Source organism: Anser anser (genome assembly GCF_964211835.1).
Source record: "Anser anser genome assembly, chromosome: Z".
Lineage (NCBI taxonomy): Eukaryota > Metazoa > Chordata > Aves > Anseriformes > Anatidae > Anser > Anser anser.
This window is the reverse complement of record NC_139723.1, coordinates 12,001,482-12,021,065: the sequence shown is the minus strand read 5'-3', so window position 1 is coordinate 12,021,065 and position 19,584 is coordinate 12,001,482. Positions and strand designations below refer to the sequence as shown.

The 19,584-nt window shown below is 35.3% G+C and overlaps 1 protein-coding gene across 2 annotated transcripts in view; it reads right to left on the bottom strand.

Moving 5' to 3' along the window:
• The window catches only part of SHOC1 (shortage in chiasmata 1), a 48,404-nt gene that overhangs the window by 2,473 nt on the left and 26,347 nt on the right, over nucleotides 1-19,584 (bottom strand). Inside the window, exons 15-28 of one of the 2 annotated variants that reach the window (XR_014577163.1) lie at nucleotides 18,733-18,909; nucleotides 15,393-15,580; nucleotides 12,377-12,449; nucleotides 10,869-10,938; nucleotides 10,165-10,349; nucleotides 9,535-9,640; nucleotides 7,684-7,795; nucleotides 6,541-6,662; nucleotides 5,541-5,634; nucleotides 4,321-4,452; nucleotides 2,858-3,007; nucleotides 1,648-1,819; nucleotides 895-1,452; nucleotides 52-304 (exon numbers count right to left, since the gene is read on the bottom strand). Coding sequence is in view for 1 of the 2 variants with exons in the window: in XM_083819132.1 (XP_083675258.1) it covers nucleotides 895-1,452; nucleotides 1,648-1,819; nucleotides 2,858-3,007; nucleotides 4,321-4,452; nucleotides 5,541-5,634; nucleotides 6,541-6,662; nucleotides 7,684-7,795; nucleotides 9,535-9,640; nucleotides 10,165-10,349; nucleotides 10,869-10,938; nucleotides 12,377-12,449; nucleotides 15,393-15,580; nucleotides 17,242-17,349; nucleotides 18,733-18,909 (2,247 nt within the window). In the remaining variant the exon portion in view is untranslated. Of the gene's footprint in view, nucleotides 1-51; nucleotides 305-894; nucleotides 1,453-1,647; nucleotides 1,820-2,857; nucleotides 3,008-4,320; nucleotides 4,453-5,540; nucleotides 5,635-6,540; nucleotides 6,663-7,683; nucleotides 7,796-9,534; nucleotides 9,641-10,164; nucleotides 10,350-10,868; nucleotides 10,939-12,376; nucleotides 12,450-15,392; nucleotides 15,581-17,241; nucleotides 17,350-18,732; nucleotides 18,910-19,584 lie in introns of both variants that reach the window. The other variant, XM_083819132.1, reaches the window with a different exon arrangement.

The window sequence follows — 19,584 nt, the reverse complement described above, 5'->3', positions numbered from 1 at the left end:
TCAGTATTTTACCAAGAAAAATTAGTGGCAGTGACACAATTAAATACATGCACCTGCAGCCCAGAAAGTCAATTGACTCCTGGGTGGAATCAAAAGTGTGGCCAGCACGGCAAGGGAGGTGATTGTCCCCCTCTGCTCCACCTTTGTGAGACCCCACATGGAGCTTCACATCCAGCTCTGGGGCATCAAGCACAAGAAAGATGAGGATCTGCTAGAGCGCGTCCAGAAGAGGGCCACGAGGATGACCAGAGGGCTGGAGCATCTCTCCTATGAAGAAAGGTGGAGAGATCTGGGGTTGTTTCACCTGAAGAAGAGAAGACGCCAGGGAGACCTTATTGAGGCCTCTCAGTTTTATCAGGGGGCTTACAGGAAAGATGGAGAGAGACTCCTTACAAGGGCATGTAGCAATAGGAAAAGGGGTAGTGGTTTTAAACAGAAAGAAGACAGATTTAGATTAGATATACGGAAGTTCTTCACTCAGAGGGTGGTGAGGCCCTAGCACAGGCTGCCCAGAGGAGCTGTGGCTGCCCCATCCCTGGAGGTGCCCAAGGCCAGGCTGGATGGGGCTTTGGGTAGCCTGGTCTGGTGGGAGGGGTCCCTGCCAATGGCAGGGGAGGGCTGGAATTAGGTGCTCTTTAAGGTTCCTTCCAACCCAAACCAGTCTATGATTCTATCTTTTCATTTCTTAATGCTCAAAACTGAACAGAAATGTTTAGAGATGTTTTATTACTCAAAAATATATGTGCTACTAAGTTGTTTTTTAGTAAAGGAAACACATCAATGCTAGATTGGATGTAATAACCATTTAAAGAAAATACGATCAGTTTTACTGATACTCGTTTCCAGTCAAGTTTCAAACAGAATTTCATCACATTTTGCTTGCTTTGTCCATACCTGTTAATGTTTTTCCTTTTGTCCATAAGTATGGTGGACTTTGCTTTCTCTTTCCTGAAGATTCTCTACCTAGCTGATGAAAATGCAGACTTTGAGGCTCATCTGGATCAGCAAGGGAATCAGAGAGAAAAGAATTAGGTGCAAATGAATCATATGTGCAGGTAGATGAAAAGCCATTCCATGGGGTCTCATCAATCACAATTTCTGGGCTCTTAAATGTCATTTCTCTAAATTCTTCTAGAAGGCCCTTAGAGTTCTTGTGAGGTGCACAGTCAATGAAAGTTGCAAAGAAATCCTCTTGTTCAGGTTTTTTTGAGGAATGATCAGAGCTGCAGTTAATCCTGCAGGGCTGTCTTTGAACAAATAAAGAATTCATAGCACCTGGATGAGTAAAACCTTCACAGTCCTTTGGCACAACAAAGGAATTCTGTTTTCTCCCTGTAACTACTTCAGAAGAACATGGTTTCTTTTGCATATAGCTTGAAAGGTCAGAGTCAATAAGACCCTGATGATGGTTTGGTGGAGGAACTACGGCTTCAGAATTCACATGAGGTGGTCCTAGTGGAAAGAAATGAAAAATTAGCTTACCTCTCTGAATTTTTCAGAAAAATATGAATCCATTGAGCATTAAAATACAGTCTGTCTTCTCAGAACAACTCACCATTCAGTAGTTAGAATATAAAAATTTTAATATACCTAGACATTCACTTGGTTTCAAGTATGATACATCTTGGTAGGAATTCAAGATGTTACCTGTGCTAGTTTGTGCCTTAGCCAGCAGCTCTAAAGACTGATAATTTTGCTTACAATCTGGATAGAGTCTGTTAATGTTGTTCCAGTTTTCTGGGGGTGATGCACCTTTCACTGCTGTTTTTAGTGGACCAGCAGCATTTAGGCTGTACATAGATGTCATGTCACTAAAATGCTGAAATGAAAAAAAAAGATATTCAAGTAGTGTTTATAGTGCATGTCCACACTGTCAAATATGGGGAAAAAAAACACACACACAAATCTGTTGTCAGGATTCTAAGGTTTATGTATAATGTGTTGTTTACTGGAAAGAAAGAAAAAAGACTCGAGTACAGAAGGAAAGGCACTTAAGGCAAACAATGAGCCACCAATCTTAAATCTATAAACAGACTAAGTAATAAACAGCATGTCACTTGAAACACAACAAAATCAATATCTTAGTATACTGTACTCTCTTTCATCAGTCCAGGACTGCAAGAGGTATTGTCTGCGATGGATTGCTGCCTATCATACATCATGGACAAAATTAAACTGACAAGAAGTTTTTCAGTCAGGAAACACTGCTTTACACATACACTGTTATTACAGTAACATGCGTAAGTTGATATTCAGTGCCCAAATATCTGTTTGCCTGCTCTTTCACCTTAACTGAATGTTCCTGATTCAGGAAGCAAGCCTGTCCTCCCTTTTTCTTGACGGATAAAAGCTGTGCATTTCTAATCTAATTAGCTGACTATAGCTGTTCTATAATTCTTCTAGACTTGGCCCAACTGAAACAGTAGGAATAAACAATTCCAACTGAGGAAGGGAGGAAGGAAGGAAAACTGTCCTGAAAACACTTAATTGGAAAACATTTCTTATTTTAGGGAAACATATAGGCTTTTATGCTCACAGGATACTTGATATGAGAAAGCTTAGAAAGAAAGTGGATTAATTTTTTTCCACTTTATTTTCCAGAGTACTTTTTCAGTTAAGGAATTTTTCCAGTTCTAATAGTCTTCACACTAACATGACTCAACAAAATCTGCTGAGAATTTGCAGATGTGACAATTTAGATATAAGTGATACACTAAAGTTGTGAGAGTAATAAAATGCTATTTCATTAATTTTTAAATAAAACCAGCAAATAGGCATGTAGCTTCAGGTTAAAAAAAAAAAGGTATTTTAACAGTGAAAATAGACTGAGCTAATACATACATTAATTTTGACTAACCTTTAAAACTTTTTTTGGAACCTCTGGCAGGAGCTCCTGAAGTTGAACAAAACTTGCAAGAAACAGCCTTCTCAAAGAAGATCCCTTCTTTAACATAAACTGAGCAACCAGAGGGTTGATACATGGAAAAGTAAGCAGGCATTTCTCCATCTGAAAATGGAAATAATTTTGTCAGATTAATATCTCAAACTTTTTAATTTTTTTTCTGTCTTTACAGAATAACATCCCTGTGAATAGGTCATACGGTGTATCACAGAACTAGAGCTCTGAACCAGTGCAATTTTAGATAGGTGTTTAACACCTACTACATGATTTTTATTATTTTTTCTATAGATATAACAGTGTATAATTCTTGTAAAAGAGTTAAGTTTTGCACAGGAGATTGATAAAAAGGAAGAACAGTCAAAAGATGTTTCTATAATTAAGATGAAACCACTGAATAATGTAAACTACATTTCAAAACACATTATCAGATTTACTGTTTATTCTGTTTTGAAGACTATTACTTGGGTCAAAATAAAGTGACAAAGATTTTGTTTTCTACAAAAGATACATTTGTAAAGAGCAATGAGGCAGGTGCCAAAAGCAGGAATTACTAGGTGGAGGTTGAATGTGACACTCAGGGCAGCAAATTGAAAGCTGTAACATTTTAAGAATGTCAGCTTCCAGTTTCTGACATTTGTAAAGCTCTACACTCAACAGATCAGGATCTAATGCCTTTAAGAGAGATGAAATATAATAAATGACTCCTCTTAGTTTTTTTTTTTTTATTAAACACTTGAAAGGCCATGTCAATATCTGATTCAAAATGCTTCAGATTTTTTCAAAAGCTAAAAGTATCTTGAGTTCAAAGCTTCCATATAAAATGGCTAAATCTATTTAGCCAAACTAATTAATTTGAAAACCTTAATATACATGTTAAAGAACATCAGTATTTAAATGTGATCAATGGACATGGTCCAGCATTTACTGTATAATTATTTAAATCAACTACTGCAGAATAAATTAAGCATATTTCTACTATCTTGTGCTAAAGCAAGTCTGAAGCAACTTCACTGATGTCAGTAAAGGACAGCATTGATGAATATGGCCTCCTGTCCAAGCGAGCCACTGTATCATCATCTTTCACAGTTTGGGTAGTTTTTCCAATTTAGTGCCTACAGCTGTACAGTTGTACACATTAATCTACAGATGTGGAAGGTAAACATCTCCAATGGTTAATTACGAAGGCACAGGGAAAGTCCAAGTTTCCCTGTAATTGTGCTGACAAGGATGACTGAAACATTACATACATAAATAAATAGTGTGTCTATCCATCTATCGACAATGCATATACATACATACATAACATAAAATGCTTATTTTAATAATGTATTTTAACAAAACAACACAAAAATCCCACCTAGAAATTAGTCTGAAAAACAGGAAGAAAACTGTGTAGTTTAACAGAAAGATAAGCAAACCTCAGAAGGCAAAACAGAAAGCCAGGATTTGTCCAACCACTCAAGAGGACTGACACTAGATGCCATTAAAACGTGGTCAGCAATCAGACGAATTAACAATGCTGCCTCTTCAATCCCTGGCGTAAGACACACCTAGAAATGATACATAATATTTTTGGTTAAAACTTGTACTGAGAAACTCCAAATGTCTTAATTGACGACAACAGTTAGCAAATGGGAAAGTTTAAAGGTGACCCTCAGCACAATAGCTAATAATGTAATGTAATGTAATGTGGAGTAATGAAACCTGATCCATGCTCATCATATGGTGGAAGTTCAACCTCTGACCACAAACCCGGTTCCAAACTACACTTACAAATCCTATGTAAGTGAGATTTAGTTACTTCTCTAGGTCTCTATTACTTCTTTAGTTACCTCTGTAAGTATATTATACGTTATTACATTTATGGGTACAAGTTCCTAATAAAACAGGTAATTTTGAGATGCTTAAAATAGTTTAAGAAGATAGGGGTATACAACCTTTTGAAGGTGTATCTAATTTTCAAATGAACTGTATTCTGTATTACTGTACATGGATTGAAAGAAGTTTTGTCTTCCCTTGAACTTTCATTTAACCAGATAATTTTGAAACTAACATTAATATGCAAACACATTCTAAAAAATTATCAAAGACGATGTTATTTCGTGCAAAAGAATCAGGTTACAGACAACAACTTGGTATGACATGAAACTTTTGCCACATTTTTAAAAAATGTGAATTATTCCAGATACTTCATTTTTTGATCCATAAAGAAAAAAAAAGGTAATTGATATTGTCACATAATAGAGAAAAGAGGCAAGAAAGCTGACACAGCAGTATAAATGAAAGCTTTCTTTTCTACTACATTAATAAAAACATTAATCTGAAACTTCAAATTAAGGCATAAACAGGACTAATAAACATTCTAAATATTCATAAAATTAAAGTTACAACTTTACTTCTTCACTCCTAGCAGTAAAAATACTATCCAGATTCTATTTGAATGTGATTCAGCTTTTATTGGAGTCAATCAGAGTGTTTTTTTCACTGACTTCAGGAGTACTGAAATAAACTCCTCTATATTATTTTCTTAATATTGAATTATTTCATGCTTTTGATGTAGAATGCATACTTTGCTAAACACTTTGGAAATATCACACAGTGAAAATTAAAATAGAGGAGTTGCTACCAGAAAAAATACCTTCACTTCAAAGTCTTCTGACTTCTGTGTTAATTCAATCAGAGTGGCATAAATTATTACCAGGTTAAGTAGAGTATCTCCCCTGAAACTGTACCTGTAAAAACAGTTAATTGGACCATTAATATTTAATATGCACATGTAATAGCTGCAAAATATTTGTTTGCTGTGTTAATAAATGTCTCATTTCCTGGAATTCAGAGTACAGTTCCTTGAACATTATCTGTGAAAAGATAACTAGGACATATTAAGTGACTGAGTACTGAAGGATGCGTTGTAAGATAAAAAACAGAGTCAGCTTACAGAAAAGAAAGCCTGGCCTGAAGCAAAGAACTGAACCAGGGTCAGTCACCAGAGAAAAATCATACAGAGAGGAAAGGTGATGCAAGGAAAATTTACCACGTGCTCAAAGAAAAAGTCTCACAATAGTTAATGAAGGACTGCTTATGAACTATATTGATAAAAGTAGCACTTCCAGAGCAAAAAAGCTACTGATGGATTGGAAGTACATCTGAAGAATGTCTCCCTGTTGGAAGTGATGTACTTATAGGTATTAATTTACTTCAAACACTTAAAAAGAATAGTTCCAGTATTCAAATATCCTTAATCCTGTGAAATTTTTGGACCTATTGATTTTAAATATTTATTAAAATAAGGCTTCATGTTAGCATTACCTGCATCAAAATCTCTTATTTTATTACAAACATTTCTTCAATTTCTTTACCTCTTGTGTAGGACTAAAAACAACATATGAAGAACCATCTTTGCTGACTTTTTTAGGGCCTCTACTGAGCTTTTTACTAGAGAGCATGACAACACTGTAACAAAGCAACTAAAGCACATTAGAAATACAAACTTAAAATATTCATATTCTCTTAAGAGAAGGGTGTCCCCACAGACTAATTCAAAAACAAAGATTGCTAGCTTGTTCTAGTATTCACCTTTCTTTAATGATAACTTTCTTTTAAAGATACCAAGATAGCAAAATAATGTATTAACTTACTCTAAACTCAGTCTTTCTCTGGAATAGAAAACAACCCAGCAGCATGTATATTGGAGTGATAACGCCGTCAGCTTCAATATTATATTGTCACAGGATTTCTCGTAATTTAATTCATCCATATTCTACCATAAAATTAATATAAAAAGTAAAACATAAACGAACACACTACCATGGCTGTCACAAGCTTTTAGTATGCATTGCTATATTATGCAGAAGTGAAATCAAACATGGTTACAGGTAAATAATATAAGTATCAATGACATATCTGTCAGTCAAAAAAACTAGGTTATATTCCCAGCTTTCATTTTGTGTTTGAAAAGCTGATTCACTGCTTCATGCCTTATTTCCCTCCTGTAAAAAGGAGACACTACTACTAATTTTTTAGGGTGTTCTAAGATTTTTGGGAGTTTTAACAAAGCTGCAAATACAAAACTTGCAAAATACTGTCATAAACCACTGAGATACTTACGTGACCTATATAAATCATATTATACCTGCACTTAATTTATATGGTACAGCATTGCTAGTTACAGAAGCATTTGCAGTAGTAGCATGTAGGAATGTCTATCTGTATTGTGCTTGGAGTCCATTTTGATTATTTTATTCTTTATCACTAACAGTTCTTCTACCTGTAAAGTCACCTGTCTTTCTATGTAATAGAATTGATGTACTTACTGTGCTGTCATCTAAACTATTTCTTTTTTTATAAAAAGTAGAGCAAATTAGACTAATTCAGATAACTATTCGAAATGGGAGAAATTAACATGCAATGTGGTAGGAGGATAAAGTCACACAGATATATTTAATTGGTTGTTACAATATTCCTGTATACAACCTTATTATGAACTATGTCTCTTTTAACCCTATCTAGTACAATCCAATCTGAGGTGTAGTGTGACACTTCTGTAGAAAAAAAAAATAAATAAAGAAAAAACGTAGGTACAGACGGGAACATTTTAAACCAGTCAGACTGGCACACACAGAATTTTGGAGTTAATGAAATGGGAAGTAACTTGTGTCATGAGACAATGCATGAATTTGATATGATTAAGAGGAACAAAGTATATTTGAGAAAGGTGCAGACATGGCCTAGAAGCAATATAGCACATTAAAGAATTTGGACATATTAGTTTCCTTTTGTACCTGCAAAAAGATAGCAGTGCATTCATCTATTGTCAACACAACGTATCGATCTGTGTCTCCAAATAGCCTTAAGGAGTGACTGCAGCTTCTTTCAACAAAGGTAATGCTGTAACTGAGTAAGTCAAAATCTGTTGTTAAATCTTGGTTAAGTAAAATAATGAGATTTTCTTAAAGGAAATGAATAACATAAATTTATTAGTACAATTTTTTATAATTATGTGTTTTTTTTTTTTTACATACCATGACCTTTTTGATATGCTCAAGTTAACTTTGAGACACATTCAAAGAATAAATGTAGCAGTGACATATTGAAATACTACTAGATTAATTCAATTGCATTGTTAACTGCACGGAATACGACCTTAATACAAAGACCTTGAATTTGTCAAGAACTATATAATACAGAAACTAAGATAAAAAAAAAAAAAACAAGCAAATATACTTACATTGAAGTTTCTGGAATAACAATTAAAATCTCCTTATCTTCTTTTGGAGTAATTAAGTGTATATCGCTTTTCTTTTCTTTCTTCCACAATTGTGCAGCACAGGGAAAGCACACTAAATGAAAGATCCCTGACTGCCATTTGAATTATCCTATTTTTTTCTAAGTGAAACTGCCAGCAGCACAGCATCCTTTCATCAGCTGTGCTTGGAGAGACTCACTGAATTAGTATCACATGCTTAGAGCTTTAGAAGAGTCTTGGCTGACTAAGGGAGAAGTTGAGAACAATAGCCACACTACTTGGTCTCATCCCTGGGAAACACAAGGGACCTAAACTTGAATCTGCCAGCAGTAAGTCTCCTAGAGACTTGTATGGACAGTGTATTCAGTCACGAACAACAACAAAAGAAGTGACCTGTAAGCATCTCTGAAACTACATAGATCTTTGTTTAATTCTGTTTAATTACTTCACTGGTGCTAAGAAGATCTAGTGGGGAAATACTGAATAGCAGCTCTTACTATTTAGCTTATGGTCAGGCTGAACAGTGAATTTGAATAGGTCAGTGTATGTCAAAAAGCGTGTGTCACATTGAATATTCAAATTTTAAATATCAAACATTTTATTTTATTATTCTTTGCCTGTTGAACTGCAATTAGAGCTCTAAAATGCCTTCACAGCTGACTCTAGGATCCAAACTGGCAAGACTCTTCAGCAGCAAGGTGAAATCATCTGTATCTCTGGCAGTTGGTTTAAGAGTTGACACTGCTATGTCTCTTATTTCTTTCTTCCTTCTTTTTTTTTTCCCCCTCACGATAGAAGATACTTTTAATAGGTACTTTTTATGAGAAAAGCAAAACACAAGAAAATTATGTCCAAGAGAACAATGCATGCAAATTTTTGCACAGGTTACTCAAGATTTAGCGAATATTAAGTCTTAATTTTTACAAATACTTTTTTAAAACTTAATTTGTTCCAAAAACTGTGATACATCAGAAAATGAACGTTTTACTTTTTTTATAGCTCTGGTACTTAGCTCCCCACAAAATCCCAATGCAGTTTTTATGGAGAATTAAATACAAACTCTTTAAAGCACAAAGAAGTAGAGAAGCAAAAAATGTTTTGGGATAACAGCATGACTTTCAGGGAAAAGCAGACAACTTAAAAAGTTGTTTTGATCAAAAGTTCCAGCTCATCATTAAAATTAACAAATCAGCCAATTTTGCTCTGGTTGACATCTGTGTGAATATACAGAATTAAGGCATGGGCTTCAGCAGAAAAGTTACCTTTTTGTCTCTTGCAGTGCTAATTCACTAACTGCAGTAGTATATGCTTTATAGCTATGTAGATTATATATATCCTGGAAAACTGAAAGTAATTAGTCATTAGTAAATAAGTCATTTTCACTCACTTGGATTCCAACAGCTGAAGAAAATCAGGCATATTAAGAAGACCTTCAGTTGTGAGAAACACATAGGGAATCTGTACTTCCAGAAGAAGGGAACCACAGTGATTTCCTGAAACAGTTCGCATACATAAGAAAATAGTTTCATAACTAAAAAAAAAAACGTTTCATTATTTAAATGGATGTATCTTTTAAAAATGCTGCTTTTATTCATCCCCATTAAAATACTTCCATTATATGCTTTTTCTTCTTTCTCAAAAATTAAACTCTTCTGAATCCCTTTCAAATTAATCTGTAGCTTATATTCTTTTAGATCTACAGCAACATTCCCTTAGGATGAGGAAGGGCGGATACAGCTTGTATCAACAGTAAACAACTCGTAAACTTGGCAGAAGTCTTTTATAAGAGATCAACATTTACTACCACATCCTGACCAAAACTAAGCTCACATCCTAAGACAAACACCTTCCTAACCTTCTGTACAGATAAACCAGCACTATTTGCTTAGCTTTACTCTTCATAACTTATGACTTGTTCTCTTCTACAAACACCTGAATGCAGTATTTCTGAGAACTGAAAATGCTTTCCTTTAATATGCCAGCCCAATTGTTTACTATAAGTCCGGAGAGTGCTTACCCATTTGTCTTGTTTCAGGGAGGGTGGTTTTAAAAGTCATGTAAGTAATATTTAGATTTTCACACCGATTTTTCCAGCAAGAATTTTCAGAATAATCATATTCTATCACTAATGAGAAGTGAGTCCAAGGGAAGTCAGCTCCAATTTGCTGATTTTGTACAATAACACAGGAATATCTACTGAGGCTTAAGAAAACACAACAACGACAAATATTAAAAATTTGTTCAGGTAGAACTACACTCAGAACAAAATAAACACATTTTTACTTTGAAGAATTATGGTTGGTTAAAGTTTGTTTACAAAAAGATCTTACCCTTCCTGAATTTAAAAACTGTAAATTTTCAAAAATTCATTTTAAAATTAAAGACTACACCCCCCTCCAATTACTTGCCTAAATTATTTATATTTTCCAACTTCATAATTTGTCATATTTGAACATTATGCTTTTTTTTTTCCACCCACTGAAGAGATTTTCCTAAAACACTCGTTAGCAATTGCAGGGGAAATTCCTCTGAGTCTTACAACTAAGCATTTTACTAGAGTTTTGGCAAACTTCTCTCCTCTCAGAATGAAGCTGTAGATCCATATTCTGAATTTTTTTACCCTGACAGGATACTTCCGTAAAAACGAACAAAGGTTTCACTAAAGCTAGTCCTGAGTAGGGAGTTCAGGCTACGCTCTTAAACATCCAGAATTTAACTTACTTGCTTACTACATCTTTACAACCTAGGAAGGTTCCTTTTTTCTTGTAATTCAAATCGACAGCTTTTAAACCTGCATAGAAAGAGTTAAAGCCTTAATCAAATAAATGAGCTTCTGCTGGTATGCACAGCAGTAAGCAAAGCAGTAAAGTGGAACAACACAGGCTATTAACATTTTTGTATTACATTGTCTGTCTTCATTAAGTCCTACATAATTTCGGTTTGTATTGCAGTGGTAAATATAATCATTTGGAGGCTTCCATTTTTGAACTGAAGGCAGAAGTAATGTGAACTAGATTCTGTCTCATAACTGAAGTATTATTTCTGATTACTTTCAAATGAAAAATTAAGAGCTAGTATAAAAGGCAACATTTTTTTGTCCATTTAGCTTTTAAACTCCTTTATGCATTCTGTATGCTTCAAATCTTGCAGATATGACTGGAAGATGTAGCTAAAAATGGATATTTGTATAACATAAATGCTTCTCTTGAAAAGTTTACCTAGCTGGATTGACTTGTGTTTGCAACCAAGCTTTTAACATGTGAAAACAAATCAAATACTTTCCATTAAATATCATTATAATTAGTAAAAGCATCGTGAACATGCCTCCTCCCTTTCAAAACATTATAAAAGATAGGCTTTCTTCTTTTAAGAGCACAGGAAACTTAACTTTATTTTGAAAGGCAAAAGAACAATACAATACATGACACTGTTGATAAGGTTCAAGCAAGAAGGAATTACAAAAGTGAGTTTTAAAAAGCAATATGAAAGGAATCAGTGGCTTGCCCTAAACATAAGTACAGGCTCAAATAACAATCTTCCTGAAACAGATTTGTTTTACCAGTTGAATCTCTGATGTTGAAAGAGCTCGTACAAAAATTACTCATGGGTAAAATAATGACAGTGCTACTTGTATCAGGGGGGCTTGGAAATAGAAAACAAATACTTTTTTCTTGACTGTAATAGTTTGCTACAGCTTATGCCCATATATTTAACAAATTAACAAACAAGGCAGCAAAAAGGTGGTGAAAGGGAATCACCTAAATACTCATTTGAAGTTTTACATTAGGGAGCTTAGCTAAGACTTGTAAATTGTCCTTAAACTACTCTTAAGAGACATGCAAGGAGGAAAACTTCTGTCCCTCGATCAGATAAAAACAGAGACAATTTGACTGAGACAATTGATACAATTATTATTAGGCAATAGGGTGCCCACATCTCCTTTGTGTTCTGTTAAACAAATCTTTGACTTGACAGAGGAGCTCTCATTCTCTTGCAACAAAAAACATCACAAGAGAACACTTAATCGGGGAAAATACAATGACAAGAAAGAAAAAAAAGGTTTACAGAAGAGTTTGGAAACAGAAAACAGTGAGAAAAGTATATAGAAAGGTCCCTGATGAGGAGAAAAAAGGAGACATAAAAAAAACAAGGCACACAAAAAGAAAAGTAATTAAGCACAGAGCAACAGCCTTTTTTTCTTTCAAAAATAGATTATGATAACTATTTACCTTCTACTCTAGATAAAGTGTGAACGAGAGCAGCTTTTTCTCTCTCAGAGTCCATTCTTGTTATGATTAGTATCTGGAAGAAGACAAATAAAAGTAGTTCTGGTACTGTAAAAATGTGCTTTCTGCCTACATACATCTTCCTTTCTCCTTTGCACATAACCCATGAGATTGACTAGGCAGGTGAAACAGATGGAAACCTCAGAATTTTCCAGAATGATGAGTGTACATGCATTATTATTAGAAGAGTTGGAGAAATTATCCTACAGAAGACCATAATTCAGTTTTACAAACCAAGCTCTTCTAGTAGAAATCTCAACCATCAACTTGTAATTCAAAGTAGAAATGCTATTTAAAGATATTATTTAAAGACATTATGCCACAATATTACTGTTGCACTAGACAGATTATTACTGTCACATTAGAGGACTACATACTGTCACATCTTATGGACTTAAACTGAAGATATTTAGAATTCAGCCTGCAAGGTGGTGATGTACTGGGAGGCACTGGATGTACTGCTGAACTCGTTAGAAAGATTTTTCAGACTGAAAACAGAGTGTATTGAAGTCTTCCTGCCAAAGATACCTTATGTGTGAGACTCATTAAATACTGCTGAGGATGAAAACACTGATAAGGATTACAATCTACCAAACTGCCATATTTTTTAAAAAATCACTACTGGAAAAGGTGCTTTACTTTGTCCACTATTTCAAATGATACAGACTGAACTTGTGTTACACAATCAAAGTATTTAAAGAAGAACGTGTACACACATACAAGACTTTGAGCTTCACGTAGCATCATCTCTAAATGAGAATGTCATTTTATAGGCACTTTTCACGGTATACACAAGATAAGACTTTTAAGAAGACACATGGCACATCCGACTCTAAGACCTAAAGGCACAAGGTAATTACATATGTAAATGTTGACACTGTGATAGATCTTGTCAGAAAAGATATCAGTCTGCCTGACAAGCTTTAAGTAGACATCTGTTTCCACATGTTGGTGCAGTCACCTGACAACACACTGGCCTGTTTTGAAGCAGTTTTGGACAGCTACATTTTAAAATGATGGCCTGTTCTTTTGTTTTTTTTTTTTCCTACACCACCCAATAACATCACATCTTGTTGTGAGCTACATGACATTGTTAGTGATATCCTATATGGACACGAAACAAAATGAAACAAACAGATCAGAAGCTCATTTCAAATTAGTTTCTTCTATTTTGTTACCAACTTCTTGCTTACAAAGAAAATTTTGTATTATAATCCTGTATCAATAATAATTTTCTTTAATAAAAGAATAACCAATTATCATATTTCACATCGTATTAACTGACGCTGATGTCATGTGACAGAGGAGGAAATGGTTTATGTAATAGAGCTTTCATTTCTCATTAAAGCTGGAATACTCCTCCTATTCTGTTTGACTGACACTGAATGTCAGTGAATAACGTATGCATTAATGTATGCATCTTATAATTGTGAATAAAATCATATATACCCTTAAATTTCACAGGTCCATATGCACAACCTCAAGTTGAAGTCAAGCAAGCAAGTCAACACTTGGGAGAGTTATATTTAAAAATCACATCTAGTGGAGTTCAGAAGAAAGTCAAAATCGTCACTGAGCTGACTCTAAGATGAAAAAGTTGTGAAACGTCTCCTAGTACAGCGTAATCCTACTACCAGAAAGCAAAGTGCGTTACTATTACGAACAAGAAAATGATGCTGAAATCAGCTTAGAGGGAATACTGAAAGACAGGCATCGAGACAATCAATGTTGTTGATGTTTTGGTTGTTTCATTTCCACTTTACATTCCATTGCAACAGCTTATTGCACACCCCTTTGGAATGCACCTGTGTGAGGGGCAATCCCAATGACAAAAACAGGTGGGGAGATGAATGGATGAGGGCAGCCCTGCGGAGAAGGACTTGGTGGTGTTGGTGGATGAAAAACTGAGCACAAGCCAGCAGCGCAGGCTTGCAGCTCAGAAAGGCAATTGTGTCCTGGGCTACATTAAAAGAAGCATGGCCAGCAGGGTGAGGGAGGGGATTGTCCCCTTCTGCTCTGCCCTTGTGAGACCCCACATAGAGCACCACATTCAGCTCTGGGGCCCCCAGCACAAGAAGGTTGTGGGTCTGTTTGAGAGGGTCCAGAGGAGGGCCACGAAGACGATCAGAGGGCTGGAGCACCTCTCCCGTGAAGAAAAGAGGAGAGATCTGATGTTGTTTCAGTCTGGAGAAGAGAAGGTTCTCTTAAGCCACCTTATTGTGGCCTTCCATTACCTAAAGGGGACTGACAGGAAAGATAGGGAGGGACTCTTTGTCAGGGAGTGGAGTGATAGGACAAGGAGTCATGGTTTCAAACTAAAAGAGGGTATACCCTGCATGGTATCACCCAAAATATTCACATTTAGAAAAAAAAATATCTCTGGATAACTTGAACTTTTTGCACAACTCCATCCTCAATGCAATAACTGTGCCATATAGATATTTGGCTCATGTAAATACAATCCCAGGAGACTGGCCTGATACAGGGGTCAAGCAGAGGCTGTGGATAACAATATCCATACACTGCAGGGTACCTGTGCTCTGAACATCACTGTACAAGTACCCCATTCTTACTTGTGATGTGACTGTCTGCACCAGAAGAAGATTGGAGCTGTCAAATAAAAAGTTATAACGCAATTTTCAGTAAGTGATGTAATACATGTATTTACCAGAGGAACAAAACCACCTGCAATAAAATGAAGCCCATCCAATATGAAAACTTCCATGCATGTTATTTCACTCTTGCAGCAAGGGGAGATCTGGTGAAACACAAATCTGCACTGCTTCTGATAGAGGTCTTAAACTTTATGTTATCCTTACTTAGCAGATACCGTGAATTGGAAAGGTAAAATGTATAAGACTTCCTTCCATAAATCAACTCTCATTGAAAGATGGTTTTATAACAGTTAATATATTTTAATCAGTTTCATTTGTGTAGAGAGGTCATTTACATTGCTAACCTTAGCACTGCGTTCCTCTCCATAACTTTGCATCCAATTTAACATTTGACGCTGAAGTTCTGTTATTCTGGGACTGATTTCATGCTTTTTCTGGCTGCTGTACTGTACAACCTTCAGCTGCCTCCAGATATTATCCAAACAGGATTCTAAGATGTTTTTATAGATATCCTTTGCTTTAGACAAATATCCTAAACCAAGAAGGAATGTAATTGAAAAGAAAGAGACAAAAGATATTTGCCAAGGTTTGCATTTAATCTACACATATGTTTAAAATATGATGGTACCTTCCTTGCACAAAAATGCTGAAAATTTAATGGCTGACCAATATGGAAGAATACTATTCTGACTAATCGGGTATATAAGTGCCCTTTATAGATCTGCTAATCATCCCATAATGTCTTCTATATGATTTCAGCTAAAGAACACAGCATTCTATAGCTGCAAATACCAGAACTGTCTCGTTACATTTAATCAGTCTGTATGGTTTATACTAAAAAACTCCCACTCTCTAAAGCTTTACTTCTCCCATGTTTTCATCACTCTGTTTGTATTATCACAATTACTTCTCATCCCTGAATGATGCCCTTTGCATATAAATCGTGAACAACACCAGGCTTATTCGAAAATGCATAAAGAAAAAATAGATCTAAGAAACCTATGTGATGAATCAGACATCACAGCACCAGATCACAACAGTACTGAGAACCACAGGGCCTATTTAGTACATGTCTCAATTTTCTAAGATCTGTTTTACTTGTGCAGTTTCCTGTGGCAGGTGTTACTGGGCTCTGGATGGTCAGGTACTGTGTAATTCTGAAATGCCATGTATGAGTGCTTCTGCTAATCCTCCCGTTTCCCTCCTCCTCCTCCTTTTGATTGTAATAAACACAGAAAATAACTTCTTAGAACTCATGTATTCATTCTGTATTTTCTTCCCGCTTTTTTAGGGCTAAGAAGTATGTAAGCAAATACAAAATCATTTATTTTCCCAGCAGCTCAATTTATAGCTGATGTTTTCATTTTAAGTCAATTTTAAGGAAAACCCACCGTTAATGGATAATTCTGAGTAACTGAAGTTAGAAACTCTGAACTGTTTATCTCCTTCAATAAACAGGGAGGCTGACATTAGGGCATTCAAAAGGCCACTTATGAATCTACCCTGACAGATCTTTCTGAAAATTCACAATACACAGCTATGGGAACTTGAAAAGCATAACATTATGACTTCAGACATAAAATTAGGTTACTAAGAATTTTCATATTCCAAACTGAAATAGCATAATAGCAGAAAAGCACAAAAAGCAGCCTGAGTCCAGTGCTAAGAACTGGACTGTAACTTCAAACTTCCTGCTTTGTTATATGCTTGTTAGATAGTATTTAAGATTTTGCTTAAAATGCACCCGGTTTGAAGTACCTCATTTTCCATGAGCCTAAGAATATTTCTAAACGGAAATCATTCCACCTTCTCAGAAGGTGGATTGTAAACAACACAGGATCTGTCATTTTTGCATGTCCCTCAGTTTCCACACAGAGATTCCAAAGAAAAATTGTCATTCTGAGAGACCAGTAAACACATTATGTATGTGAAATTTCATACAAAAGTTTCTTAGGCAAATCCATGTAATAATATAAGCAGTGCATACACACCACCAAAGTCCAATCTGTTGTGAATTCATAACTCATGATGGAACAGAAATAAGGAAGCAAAGGGAGACGAAAATGACATTGAAGCTATGGTGGAGGTTTACTGATGGTGAACTCGCACAACTTACAGACATGAAGAAAGGACTGCAGAATACATGCAGAACATAGGGATTCTGGGTATCATGGTTCACTATTTAAAACAAACCTAGCGCTGTGTCCAAGCCACATGTTAATAGAAGGTCTCGAACTGTCACCAATAGATGCACCAGAGCAGCGTGTCTGAACAGTGTGATCTCTTTCTCATCTACTTTACCTTTACAAATAGAAGACATAAGTGTGGTCTATATTACATTTCAGAAATCACACTATATGTATGAAAATAATTTAAAAGATCTCAATATCTCAGAATTTTCATTAAAAACAATTGAACTGACATAACCTTGAAAGGCTAATAATGGTGATTGAAATAGATATGGCACAGCATAATTTTTCCCATGACATCTGATCAAAAGCAAGTGGCACACACGGAAGCTGTGATTTTTGAAGGCTGTGTAGGCATAGATGGTGTTTGCTGGAGGAGGGTATAACAGTTCCCCCAGGTCTGCCATCAGATTCACACTGCCTTGCTGATTTTATGCAGGCAATCTTCAAACGCACACAGAAACTAATAAATTCCCTATCTTTTGTTCCTTCATACAAGCACAGGTATTGATCTTACTATTTCCTCATCTGACTAGTCAAATTACTAAAATTTTCAATACAACTATAACTCCATCTAATTCATTTTCCAAACATTTTGGAACTTTTTCCAAGAAATCAAAATGACAGATTATCCATTAATCAATAAACAATTTTAAATCAGTGATAACCTCAAATTGAGCATTTCATAGAACCCTTTCAACAAATCCTAGACCATAAAAGTCACATTCTTTATGAGAAATTATTATCACCCTGCAAGTCATCGCATATATCATAAAAGTTCCCACTGACTTCCAGTAAAGATCCATTTAGAGTCTAAACTCCTGATATTACCTTATCCACATCTAATTAACCTTTCCTGATAAGACTCCTTAAAAAATGGTTATGGTTTGGAGGACATCTTTTTCAACCCACAGAGTAAATCAAACGATTTATGGGATACATATTCTGTATTCTATACCCACTTTGAATAAATCTTCAATAAAACTGAACAGGGAGGAATTAATAGTCTAAAAGAAGGAATGCGTTTTTGAGAATTGCACACAGGAAGCAGTGTAGTTCATTATCTCAAGAAAGGAAAGATGTGAGTGTTGCAGAGTAAGTGGACTAATGAATGAAAAGCAGACTTAAAGATACTAAAAAAAAGGTTGAGGGAAATAATTAGCTAGTTCTGTGTACTAGGGTCAACATAGCTTTTAGTTCAAATACACAAGTTAAATGCTTAGGAAGGAAAAAGAATACTTATGAACACAACACATTTTAAAATTAAATTCAATTAAAATACTTCTTGTATTACAATATTTATGTTGATAAATGTGATGATGAAAAACTATGAGATACCATTTTGTAAATAAACAAGGAAATCAACTATAGTAACCATATGAGATAAACTGCTGAAAGTTTGATCATTAATTTATCAAACACCTTGAACTGTGTGTCATCAATTATGCCCATATTAGTATTGCAGATGAAAAACATTGACTTTTTAAAGACATACCTTCTTTAAAATGATCACATATCACTTTCTCCTGCTGCTTTAAGAAAAACCTTGTATGATCAAATTTTATGCTGTCAAAGCTCCAACTTATAGAAGCAAGAACACCTAGATGTGCCAAATCCTTTAAAATAGGGGTGGCTGCTCCTTCCAACAGACGGTATGCCTGGTATTGGCTTTCTGGATAATAAAGAAAACAGTAATAAAGCTTGGTTTCATATACTGGACAAGAATATTCAAGAGACCTAGTAAAGCACAAAGAACACTGTCTTCTCCATGAAAGCTGTAACATTAATAGAAAAGCAAATGCTCAGCATGGTGCTGAGCATATCTGCTGGGTCGCAGAATTAAGTTGCTCCTCCCAGCAGGAGGAATAATAACTGTATTATTCCATCCGCTTTGCAAAGTGATCAAACTCCATGATGGATAGTTAGGAATTTTGCGACTCCACTGCTACTGCTCCATTGTTTAGCTACCTTCTTCCACTCAGTAGTCTGAACTTAGACTTAGTCCATGTATATCCATTTGTTACTACAACTGCAACTTAAACAGACCTTCTCCTTTCTTGGCATTTAACTTCAGATGTCTTTGTCTAGCAAACCTAAACAGGTCAATCTCTCAGTGCCTTCATAATTTCATGAGTTCTCTGTGGCTATGCTATAATTCCCTCTGAATTACAACCAAGTTCTTTTCTATTAGAATGCAGGATGAGCTGCTAAATGCTCAATGCGTCAAAAGGTCGATCTTTTCCATGGGGAAGAAGTTGAAATTCTTTACTATCCGTTTTTAACATGTTCATCATTACAGTTGAGTTTACCTTGTCAACAAGATGAGATTTCTGTGAGTCTTCACTTT